The sequence below is a fragment of the Gopherus evgoodei genome, chromosome 7, assembly GCF_007399415.2.
Source record: "Gopherus evgoodei ecotype Sinaloan lineage chromosome 7, rGopEvg1_v1.p, whole genome shotgun sequence".
In the NCBI taxonomy this organism is placed as follows: domain Eukaryota; kingdom Metazoa; phylum Chordata; order Testudines; family Testudinidae; genus Gopherus; species Gopherus evgoodei.
In genome coordinates, this window is record NC_044328.1 from 97649558 (window position 1) to 97661864 (window position 12307).

At 49.2% G+C, this 12307-nt stretch overlaps 1 protein-coding gene across 5 annotated transcripts in view; it reads left to right on the forward strand.

Annotated features, from left to right (window-relative positions):
• The first annotated feature begins 173 nt into the window (after nucleotides 1-173).
• LOC115655326 (RNA-binding protein 4B-like) overlaps nucleotides 174-12307 on the forward strand; it is a 30544-nt gene continuing 18410 nt past the window's right edge. For 3 of the 5 annotated variants that reach the window (XM_030570653.1, XM_030570660.1, XM_030570659.1), the window contains exons 1-2: nucleotides 174-245; nucleotides 903-1325. In XM_030570653.1, coding sequence (XP_030426513.1) covers nucleotides 914-1325 — 412 coding nt within the window. In that variant the 5' untranslated portion in view covers nucleotides 174-245; nucleotides 903-913. Of the gene's footprint in view, nucleotides 246-902; nucleotides 1326-11490; nucleotides 12208-12307 lie in introns of those variants that run through there. The other 2 variants (XM_030570658.1, XM_030570657.1) reach the window with 2 other exon arrangements.

A 12307-nucleotide genomic window follows, 5' to 3' on the forward strand; every position in this document is an offset into this window, starting at 1 on the left:
TCGGAACGCCATTGGCTGGGATGCCCGCCATACAGACGGCCGGTCGTCCCCACAACGCATTGTTGTGACGTAAACTTCTACTTGTCCAATAACAGCTCGCTGATAGCGAGCGGAAACCAATAGGAGCGTGGCGTTGAGAGAATGGGGTGGGGGCAGACGGGGTCTACGGCGGGGCGGGTACGAGGCACCGCCATTTTGTTATCGTCATCGAGACAAAACTGTGGCCCGAGGAAGAGCTGTTGGTGGTGAGAGACCCGGGTCTCAGCCCCCTGCAAACGGGACTGGGCAGGGATAGAACCCAGGGGTCCTGGCCCCCAGCCTCCCCCCCGCCGACCCACTAGATTCTGTCTCCCCCTAGAGCTGGGATAGAAGCCAGGGGTCCTGGCGCCCAGGCCTGCCCCGACTCACTAGACCACCCACTCCCAGAATTGGGAAGGAACCCCGGAGTCCTGGCTCCCAGCCCCCTTTCATCCATTTTAACCACTAGACAGCCCGCCCCCGAGCTGGGCTAGAATTCAAGAGGCCTGACACCCAGCCTCCCTTCCACCCCCCGTTTTAATGACTGGACCCCTGACCCACTAGACCCTTACCCTCCCAGAACTGAGCTAGAGTCCTGGGAATGCTCAACTCAATTACTACAGATTACTTTGTCTTTAGTTACAATTAAAGAATAACTAGCTGAATAAAAAGTGGCCCTCTTAAGTCTGGCAATATAACTTGAGAGCTGATATTTGAAAGCAGGAGGCTTCTGTTCCACAAATTAAATCTTGTTACCTTTAAAAACAAGTCTTTCAGCACTGTGTGGCCTTATCCCCAGCTGATGTGTTTTGGCAAGGGACACTGGAAACTAAGTCAAACTCTTACTTGTGCTAGTGCCTCATCTTCAGCTATTCCACCCACAGGCTCTGTTGAGATGGTGAAACTCTTCATTGGGAATCTGCCCCGGGAGGCAACGGAGCAAGAGATCCGGTCGCTCTTTGAGCAGTACGGGAAGGTGCTGGAATGTGACATCATCAAAAACTATGGCTTTGTGCACATTGAAGACAAGACAGCAGCCGAAGATGCCATCCGTAACCTGCATCACCACAAGCTGCATGGTGTCTGCATCAACGTGGAAGCCAGCAAGAACAAGAGCAAGGCCTCCACCAAGCTGCATGTGGGCAACATCAGCACCACCTGCACTAACCTGGAGCTGCGGGCCAAGTTTGAAGAGTATGGCCCAGTGATCGAGTGCGACATAGTGAAGGACTATGCGTTTGTGCACATGGAGCGGGCTGAGGATGCGGTGGAGGCCATCAGGGGCCTAGACAACACAGAGTTCCAAGGTGAAACATGAACCAGGGCAAGTGCAGCTTTCGCTAGGACTAGGTAGTGCCAGGTTTTGTCCAGAAGAGCAGGTCAGGTGGGAATGCAGGATGTCGAGGCTGTATCTTTGAGTGTGACGCCAAGGTATGGGGAGGGTCTGCTCAGATGTGAGCTCTCACTCCTGACGTTAAGTGTTACAAAGTAACTGTGTGAGCCAGATTCTGTGTGAGCCAGATTCTGTATTAGAGAGTGCACAAAAGACATCTTTGAGTCTGTGCATTGTTCAACTAAGCTGTCTCCATTATTCCTCAGAGGACTTTGCATTTGTTTCGTCTACCCTGAGTTGCTTACATCTTGTAGAATGTTTAGGGTGCTCGTCCTAGATTTCACTGTAGTACCAGCTCCCTGTGTGGTTGGCAGGGGAGGGGATGAGAAATCCACAGGGGGGGAGGATAGGATACTCCTATGAGGTGCGGGGAGCAGATGGGAGACACCCAGTCTCTTTTTCCATCCTCTGTGCTGGGATAGTCTCACTCCCCCCGTTTCCCTCCTGTCTAGTGTTTCTCATATTGCTGAAAGAAGATGGAAATGTTGGGGCAGGTGGCAGTGCCAGACTCAGTGTTGTCTGAGGAATTAATATATCTTATAAAGTGGCATTGTCCAATTATGTGGGGCCTTAAGTTTCCTGCTTAGTTACAGAGCATTGCTGTAGCATTCTTGGAGGCTTTGGCCCCATTGTGCTAGGTGCTGTGCAAATCCATAGCAAGACAGTCCCTGCCCCCAAAAGCTTACAGTCTAAGACAAGAGATAGCAGGATGATACAGTACTGAGATGTGGAGAACACAGGGTAACAGTGAAATCAGCAGCTGCCCCAGCATGGCAGTCTCTTAACCATTCTTCTGTCTTTAGGCATCGCAGCAGAGGATAGTCTTAAGGAGGACAATGCGGGTGGCTTTGTGGGTTTTGAATGGGGAGTTTCTTCTGTGCACCATCATAAACCTGTAAAGCAGCCCCAACTGAAGTCAGTATAGTACAGTGCCCTATGGGTCTTCCCTTCCTCAGCTTGGTTGCTGGCACTGGAACTTGGAGGAAGTGAGTAGCTGAACCTGCCTTCCCTACCATCCTTGTAGCTGTTCCAGGGAAACGGGAAGTGCCAAACATGCTGAGCAGGATCCTTCTCTCCTGAAAGGGGAGGCTTTGTGTGTTTGTATGTGTGTGTCGGTCTTTGCTTTCCCTGGTAGGCTCTGAACTTTACCTCACTCAGCTCTTCTGAGGGCAGTGACTGGAGAAACTTGGCTCCAGCATTGCTACAGCAAAGCTGTTTTAGTTGTAGATGTGTGCAGTGGGGCTGAAGAAGATTGGGCTGTCAGGGAAGTAGGACCAAATCTAATCTTTGAGGACAAGAGGAGAAAGATGGAAGTGATTGCTTGGGGTGAGGGGATTGTCTTTCTTGATCCCCAGTCTTGCTAATTGAATTATTACCAGAAAATCTCACCTTTCCCCATGAGTTGTCCATTTTCCCTCACATTAAACGTGTGCATATGTGAAATGTAACTGCCTCAACATATGGAAACAAGCTCCGCCATTGTCCTGCTTCTCTTACTGGTGGAATCAGCACCTCCATGTGGAACCATAGGGTTAAAAAACACATTTCAAGGTTGTTTTTACTCCCTTTATGCCTTGTATCTTACTAACCATGGGATTGCTGGGCACATGAATCCCCTTTACTACCAGTACTCATTCTGTTTGCTTTTGGACAATGAAAATAGACTAGCCCAACGTTTCTCAAATGTGGCCACCAGGGGCTTTTTGTGTGGCCATGACAGCCTCCTGGGTGGTAATGGGGGGCAGTGGCGTAGCAAGGTGGAGGGAACAGGGGGAGTGATCCCAATAAAAGGTGCCACCTGCTGCGGCGCTTTTACTCACCTGATGGCACTTTTTACTGAGGGGGCAGCGCTCTGGGTCTTCAGCAGCATCTCGGTGGCGGGACCTTCACTTGCTCTGCGGGTCTTCGGCGGCATTTTGACGGCGGGCCCTTCAGTGCCACCGAAGACACTCGGAGCTGGTGAAGGGCCTGTAGCCGAAGTGCTGCTGAAGACTCAGAGCACTGCCGGGTGAGTAAAAATTAAAAAGGTACCAAGAAATTTTAAAAGCACCACTTGTGCTCAGTGGGAGAGTGGCGGCTGCTCTGCTCTGCCACTAGCTAAGCTACTGATGGGGGGGCAAAGCATCAGCACCTCCTCCTCCCTCCTTGTTGTTCCTGGCCCTGCACCGCTTCTGGAGAGAGGTGGTGCACAACGCTGCAGGAGCAAGGTGAGTTCTTGACCCACCTTGGGGGGGAAGAGGTTTGTGTGGCAGGCTGCACTGGTGGAACTTCAGGACCCTGACTATGCAGCCCTGGGCTCCAACCGCAGTGCAGCGGGTACTGAAGCCCCCCGCTCCCGTGGCTCTGGCCATGCTGCCAGCTGTGGGGCTTCAGCCTCCAGCCCCTGGTTCCAGCTGTGTGGCAGCAGGCATTGGCTCCTGGCTCCAGACGTGGAGCTTCTGTCGTCCTCTCAACCCCAGTTCTGGCCGTGCAGTGGCAGGCGGTGGCCCTGGGCTCCAGCCATGCAGCCCTAGCCTCTGGTGCTGATCCCCTGCCCCAGCTGCACGTCACCAGGTGCTGACCCACAGCTCTATTTCCAGATTCAAGCCACGCAGTAGTGGGAGATGGCCCCGGCTGCAGACCCCTGGCTGCACAGCAGCGAGTGCTGACTCCTGGCTCAAGCCATGCATTCCCAGCTCTGGGCTCTAGCCATGCGGCAGCAGGCACTAACCATGGGCACTGACCCACAGCTCCGGCTGCACGGCAGCAGGCTCCAATCCTTGGCTCCAGCCATTCAGTTCCTGTCCCCCCAGTTCTGAGTTCTGGCCTTGGGCACTGAGCCCCAGCCCTGGCCGCATGGCAGAAGACTCCAGGTCCTGGCTCTGGACTCTCAGCAGTGGGGCTTATAATCCACTTCCATCACCCGTGGCCCCTACTGCCTCCCAGAACCCTGTATCCATCCCCCCCGCCCGCCGAGGACTCTGCTGCCTTACTGGCCTCTCATCCATTCTCCCCACCCCACAGCCTTGGGGCCCCAGCCCCACATCCATCCCATCATCGCCACTGGTCCTTGCTGCCTCTCCCTTTCCCCCTCACCCTCCATCCAGGGCTTACTGGGTCCTGGGGCTTGCCGAGAAAAGTGATACTAACAAACATGTAAATACCATTTTTCACAGCTTATTTACTAGCTATCTGAAAAGTAATACCTGTATGTTTGTTAATAGCACTTAGCTACCTGGGAGGCTATGAAAAATGATACTAAGTTTGCTGTGATATTAACAAATATCACTTTTCACAGCAAGCCCCAGGACCCATTAAGCCTTGAATGGGGCAGCCAAAGGGGTAGGCAGCATTGTTTTTGTTGTTGAGTCTGCCAAAAAAACCTACAAATACACATTCAAATCACTGTAATGTATATCTGTGCATATTTAATTGCTTTTTCTAAAGTTAATTACGTATTTTAGGGAAAAAAGGGTCAGTGTGGGCACCAGTGAGAGTTGGTGACCTGAGGCCACCAAAAAAACTTGTTGCAAGAACCCATGGACTAGCCTATGTTGGTGCTACAGATGCTGGCCTGATCACTGAAATCAAGACCAAAATATCGGCTTAAATGGGACAGGAGCAGGCCCTTCTGAGAGGAATGACTGGCCTACAGTTATGCTGTTATGGACCGTACCAGAGATTCTGAGTTCTAATGCTGGAGAAGCTCTTGAGGTGGAAGAGCAAACTTTTGGACCTTGAATTTTAAGTCTTTAAATCAAGACTTGATGTCTTTCTAAAAGTTAATGCTAGAGCTCAAACAGAACCTCTGGGCTGGATGCAGGGATGACTGGGTGAAGTTCTGTGGCCTCTGTTAGGCAGGAGGTCAGGCTTGGTGGTCAGAATGGTCCCTTCAGGCCTTAATCTATGATGGTCAAATCCAAACACACTTTCCACTAAAATGTAGTATAAATGTTTCCTCTGGGGTTTTGTAAAGCCATTTTTAGCCCAGCCAGAGTCCTTGGCTTGAGCTACCTGATGTTGTTCTAATTTGGGTAAAATAGTAGTTAGAGGAGGGTTTATGAGTGAGTTTTTTAAATAAATGCAAAGTCCTTCAAAAAGCAGAAGCATCTTCTCAATGCCACCTCCCTAGTAGCTGCTTTTGGGGATTTTCAAGTTTAATGTGAGTTTTCCAAAAGGGTGGTCTTGTTTTGCGCAGGGCCAGGTATGATGTCAGTGAGTTCTCATTAGAATTTGAAGCTCCTCAAGGAAATATTTTCTGGAGCGGGGTTGGTAAGTGGGTAGCATTTGTGGAGTGGGAGTGGTGGTGGGAAGAATAGCATTTATTCAGAAAATATGTAACCTTTCTTGATTTTGCACTGTCCCTCATTGTGACTTGACAAAGGATGGTGCTTGCTCTTTCTTGCTTCAGAGTAGAATGTCTTTGGTGCATAATTTGCTCTGGATTTATTGGGCTGATCGAAGATGGGTCTGAAAGAGACACCTGTGGCATAGTAAGTGCCATGGAGTCAAGGGATATTTGCAGGTCCTTCCTGGTACATGCATGGCTGCTTCTGTCTATGATCAGATAGCTTGGCTTTTGTGTCAGTGAAAAACCAAGTATCTTCACACAGTCCTCCTGGTGTTTTAAGAGACTGTCTGAGGCACATATCCTCAGCTCATCTATCTCCAGCTTCTTCAGGCCTTTCCATGGCTATTAATTGCAATAGGGGATATTTACTTTGTAGACATTAGGAAAAACTTCCTGATTTTCAGGGTAGTTAAGCACTGGAACAAATTACCTAGGGACATAGTGGAACTTCCATCAATGGGAGTTTTTAAGAATAGATATGGGGCACACCTATCATGGATGGTCCAGATGATACTTAGTCCTGCTTCAGTGCAGGGGCCTGGAGTAGATGACCTGTCAAGGTCCTTTTGAGTGCTACATTTCTATTATTTCTATGAGAGAGTTTTTCTTTGCTGTCCTCCTTCCCCCACGTGGCCTGTGGTATCCTGCCTCTTTTCTGCTATAAGTCTTTAGCTGGCTGCCTACTTCCCTAACAAGCTGCCAGTAACTTCACAAAGCAATTGGCCCTTCTTTCTAGTGCTGCAGCCCACAGGTGGCCTGGCCAGCTGTTCACCTAGGGCTATCTTCTGCAGCTCCATTGGAGTGCTCAGGGGCTTCTACCCATGAGCACAGGCTGTCAGCAGGCAAAGTGCCATTGTTCAGACTGTGGGGGACAGAACCATCATGTTCTTGTAGGAGGGGGAGCATTCCGCATCAAAGCCAGCAGGCTCAGGCAGAAGAATACCTGCTGCTGTCAAGCCTACCAGCCTATGGGTGTCCTCCAAGACCAGGGTCCCCCATCCCATTGTAGCCATCCTAGTGACAGAAAAGCTTCACAATTTGAATCCTAACGGCTCCAACCAGAAGATTAGTAAAAGGAACCCAAAATGTATTAGATTTAAAATTACATGGTTCTTTCTAAACCATTTCATGATTTGGGTTGAGCCAGACTCTGCTTGTGCCTAGCAATACCGAAAGAGCAATAAACACATAAAGTAGAATTGCCCATAGTGCTGATTCTCAACACTACTTACTAGAAGAAAACTCCACTGCATTTTGTCATGGAGTCACAGGGTCTGATCTGTGCCACCCCGTTACCAGTTTCCTGGGAGTGACCCCTTTAATGTGCCAGGACCCACAGAGTTCCACAGGGGCAAGCCTGTGGCTTCCATGACTGAGACCAGGCTTTTGGCACTGCAAACCTGCTCTCCCTCTCTCTCTCTCTGCCTCCTTTTAGTGAATCCAGCCAATCCTGACTCCTACAGGAGGTTTGTACTGTAACTCTTCAGGGCACAGTGCTTTCTGAGAGTATTCACAGCGACACAGGCAGCCTTTTTAAAACAAAGTAACCATCTGGTAGTCATCTGGCTACAGAATCTGAAAAGTCTTGGATCAGCAAAGTGAGGCAGAAGTTAAGCTATAGTCCATCCTGGCGAAGCCAATGCCATGATGAGCCAGCCAAGCTGCAATGGATTCCATTCCTCTCCCTCCCCGCAGGGCAGCCCTTTAGACCTCCGAAAGGGCAGCCCTTATTCTAGTTCCCTGGCATCTTGTTCTCCAGCTCCGTTCACATGCTGCTCCTGCAGGGGTTTCCCGCTGTTAGGTGATGGTTCTTCAGTTGTTGGGGAATCATTGTCTTGCTGGGCCCTCCTGATTTGGATCAGTTTCAGCCAATTCTTTAATGACTCTTATTGTTCTACCCAGAGAGCAAAGTGACACACACACACCCCTCCTGTCTCCTCCACTCTTCCAGGAGTCGTGTTAATCCTTTTGCGCCTACTGGGTAGAACAGCATTCCACTTTGTCACCTGCTTGCATGAGCAAAGGAAGAGGGTGGGCACTTATCTATGCTTGGTAGGTTTGAATCTCTCTGCAATTTCATAAGTGTCCCCTGGAACGTCTGTATTTAGCGTCTGCTGGTGCAGCGGTTAGAGACTTTTGGGTGTGAATTCCTCACTTACACGATTCTCTTCACCCCCCACCCCCGCAAGTACACCTGTAGGAAGTTAAGCAGTAAATCTTACCACCTTTTCAGGCTTAATATGTTGGAGGCTTGGTCTGTTGGTAAGAGGTATTGTAGCTTAGCACTAAGCGTGCTACCTGAAAGAGGTGGTCGGTGTCCAGTTGGTACTATAGTGTTTTTTTCCAAGTGTCATGGAGGAGTAGTTCTCAACCTCTTCCAGATCAGAACCCCCCTCCCAGTCAGTGATGTGGGATGGCAGTATGACTGTGACACCCTGAAACCTGTTGGCTATCCCCAGATCGAGAACCTCTTTTCTAGAGGCACCAGAATCTAGCAGCCAGTGTATACTGATGTGGATATTGGACCACCAGAACCATTTTCATTCACGTTCTTGGGCAGATCCATTCGGGCTGTTGGAGTGGTCCCGTACTAGGACACTGTGCTGGGAAACAGGACACCTGGGTTCTATTCCCAGCTCAGCTGCATGACCTGGGGCAAGTCTCTTCTCCTTTCTGTGCTGCTTTCTCCCTCTGAATAGTAGGAATATTGTTACTTACAAATGAGGTGAAGTAACAGAAAGCTCCACTGAAGACTTAGATATTGTTAAACAATACACAGGCCCCTTGATTCGTGGGACAGATGCCATTAGTACTAACTTCATATTGTGATAGTGCTCAAGGTCCCAATTGGGGTTGTGCTGGGTACTGTTCGATGGCTCTGCTCTATACATTAGAACAGGGGTAGGCAACCTATGGCACACGTGCCGAAGGCGGCACACAAGCTGATTTTCAGTGGCACTCTCACTGCCTTTGTCCTGGCCACCGGTCCGGGACCTCTGCATTTTAATTTCATTTTAAATGAAGCTTCTTAAACATTTTAAAAAACCTTATTTACTTTACATACAACAATAGTTTAGTTGTATATTATAGACTTATAGAAAGAGACCTTTAAAAACGTTAAAATGTATTACTGGCACACAGAACCTTAAATTAAGAGTGAATAAAAGAAGACTGGGCACACCACTTCTGAAAGGGTTGCCAACCCCTGCATTAGAATATGCTTGTTTTCTCTGTCAGATAGAAATCCACTTAATCCGAGAAGCTAATTTTGGCATCATGGTATTAGGAAGATAGATGTCGCCTTTCCCAAAAACAGTCTCTGAGGAGCCAGAGATGTGTTGGTAACACTCTCACATTGTCTTCTCCAAATGTATAGCTTTTCATCAGCCATGATTTCATGATATGACCCACTTTCCCTGCTAGATGGCCAGCTGTGCTCAGCCTACAACACTCTGTCTTTAGAAATTCAAAAGACCACCACAGTTATTTGTATTACAGTAGCACATAGAGATCCCTATTCAGATCATGGCCATATTTTGCTAGACATTGTACAAACATTGCAAGTCACAGTGTCTGCCCTGAATAGCCAAAAGGTGGAAAAGAAGGAAGGGACTTGCCTGGGGTCACCCAGCCAGTCAGTAGAAGAGCTGGGAACAGAGCTCAGATCTCCTTATTGCCAGTCTGCCCACTAGACCCATAGTGCCTCCTTGTCACTGTGATGGTAGTTCAGCTTCTTAAAATTGCTGGAGGGTAATTAGTCAAATGTTTCTTTTTGAAAATCTTTTTTTTTTTTTTAAAAACATTCCTCAATGTTTAAGTGGCCACAAGGTGACCAGATGCTGCTTTTTCTGGGTGTTATATGACTGGCCATCCAGACAGAAATCCACACTGAGATTTAACTGCCGCACAAAAAGCCCAACTGAAAATTCAAAGGAGAACATATAGCTCTTATGATGAGTTCTTCAGCAGTAGAGGAGAGGGCTTTTAATTCTTAGTTCAGTTAACCTGTAAGAGTAGCTTTGTCTTCAAATAACTGATCTGAGCTGTAAGCTAGGTGGGAGGCTAGATGGCATACGACTGTACCTGGATCAGAATCCATTCCTCCATACCAGACTGCGGTTCTTGACCTTCCCCCAGTTGCTGTCACGCTCTTTGCCTTGTGTATCCTGTACTCTGAATCCAGTCTCCCATAAAGTCATTGGGACTGTGTTGCAAGTAGTGTTATCATGATTACCCTATCCTTGTTCGCTTTCAGAGGGTTTTATTTCTTCTGATACAACTTGCTGGTCCCAGTGCTGCATGCTGCCCTTGGCTACCATTATTCCAATCCACCTTGGGGGAGCTGAGCAGGCAGCTTTTGCTCCACCCCTCTATCTGATATTACCTCTTGGAGAAGTTGGACTTTGAGCCCAATTGTTTAGCCATGTTGACTGGGATTTTCAAAGGAGCCCAGAGGAATTAGACTCCCAGCTGCCTTCTTCTTTAGCTAGGAACTGAGCATATTGAAAATCCCAACCTCCTGAGTGCAGAACGCAGCTGCTGACTCATCTGAGTTTTGTGCTTGTGGGGTCTGGCTGCTGAACTAGGCCAGTTGAGTGTAGAGATAATAGTATATTGTTCAGTTTTTTTCTGTTGCATAGGTTTTCTCTTGTCAGACCCTGATGATGCTAGGTAGGGTTCAGGAGCGCAGCCTCTCCAAAAAGAAAAGCTCTGTACAAGCGACAATTGGCTTGATTAACTGAAAGTGCATTGCATAGAACTGAGGTTCCGCACAGCCAAAGCTGTAGCATACAGGCCTAGAGAGAGTGAGCTGCAGCATGAGTTACTGTAATAGGCCACATGGCCTTGTAAACTCTATGGGGGCGAGGGAAGGAGTACTCTCCGGAGTGTGTGAAAGCTAACTTAAGGGTCTGGAAACCCACTCTTAAGCCTGATATCCCCTATAGTTACCTCCCTATCTCAAAAGGCAGAGACTGGATTAAAGAATTGTCTAGAGCCAGGTTATGAATTGCATAGTCACCTTGAGGAGCACTTACGCATGAGAGAAGACCCAGTGATTTCCCCAACGTAGCAAGGACGGCCTAATAGGCCTCTGGCTTGAGAATTGGGAGCCTTGGGTTCAGTCCCTGACTCAGCCACAGACTCCTCATGTGACCCTGGGAAAGTCACTTCATGTACCCTATGCCTCAGTCCGTATACAGTGATGACACCACACCCTACCTTACAGTGGTGATGTAAAGATGCTAATGCTTGTGAAGCGCTCAGACCCTACAGGGGCCGTATCGGTCCCTAGATATATATGTAGCTGCTCACCAGTGTGAGGAAGGAGTTGATAGTCTGGTGTTGGAGCAGACTTGAGTCCGGATCAAGATAGGAACTAGGGAAATGTGTAACTTTAAGCACATGAATAGCCTCACAGGGCTAAAGGTTCACATCTGTCAAGAAGCTACCTGGGTCAGAGCCTAAGTACCTTCCTGAAACAGGCCTTAATGCTACTCAAATGTTACTTTTCAGGAGAAGTTTGCTTTTTATTCATGGTATGATTCTTACTGTAAAACCATTAACCTCGGCCAATCGGGATTCCTTCCCATTGTGAGTGCTGCAGAAGGTTGTGGAAAGGCTAGGTTTTGATTGGCTGCTGAGGGAACGAGATGGTTGAGTTACTTGGTTCTCGCACACTGCAAATCTTGCCGTTTTCCATGTGGCGTCAGTTTATTATAGCAACCATTCTTGCGTCTGTTTCTTAAAGGCAAGCGGATGCGCGTGCAGTTGTCCACCAGTCGGCTTCGGACGATACCTGGGATGGGAGACAAGAGCGGCTGCTATCGGTGCGGGAAAGAAGGGCACTGGTCTAAAGAGTGTCCGGTAGATCGCACGGGGCAAGTGCCTGACTTTACCGAAACCTATAATGAGCAGTACGGAGCGGTGCGCACTCCCTACCCCGCGGGCTATGGGGAGACCATGTATTACGATGATGGGTATGGAGCAATGGTCGACTACTACAAAAGATATCGCGTGAGGCCCTATGCTACGGCATCTGCATACGACGCCTATGCAGAGCAAACAATGGCCCAGTATTCGCAGTATGCGCAATACTCCCAAGTACAAACCACAGCCATGGCCGCCACCACAGCCATGGCCGCCACCACAGCCATGGCCAATCGCCTCACTGCTACCCTAGACCCTTACGATAGAGCGCTGCTGCCAACCCCGGGAGCAGCAGCAGCAGTCGCTGCAGCTGCAACTGCTGCTGCGGCAGCCGCGTCCTCCACCTATTACACCCGGGATAGAAGCCCCCTGCGTCGCACGGCAACCGCGGCCACCACCATCGGAGAGGCATACGCTTACGAACGTTGTCAGCTGTCTCCAGTCTCGTCGGTCGCTCGGGCTTCCCTCTACGATGTTCAGCGGTTCGAGCGGGAGTCATACGCAGACAGGGCGCGGTACTCTGCGTTTTGAGTCGGAGGTGAGAGCTTTGTGAGTGGCAGGACGTATGTGCTGCAGGAGTATAAATTGGGCTTGATGCACAGTTAAGATTTACCAGGGTTTCCATCAGCATCTGTCTG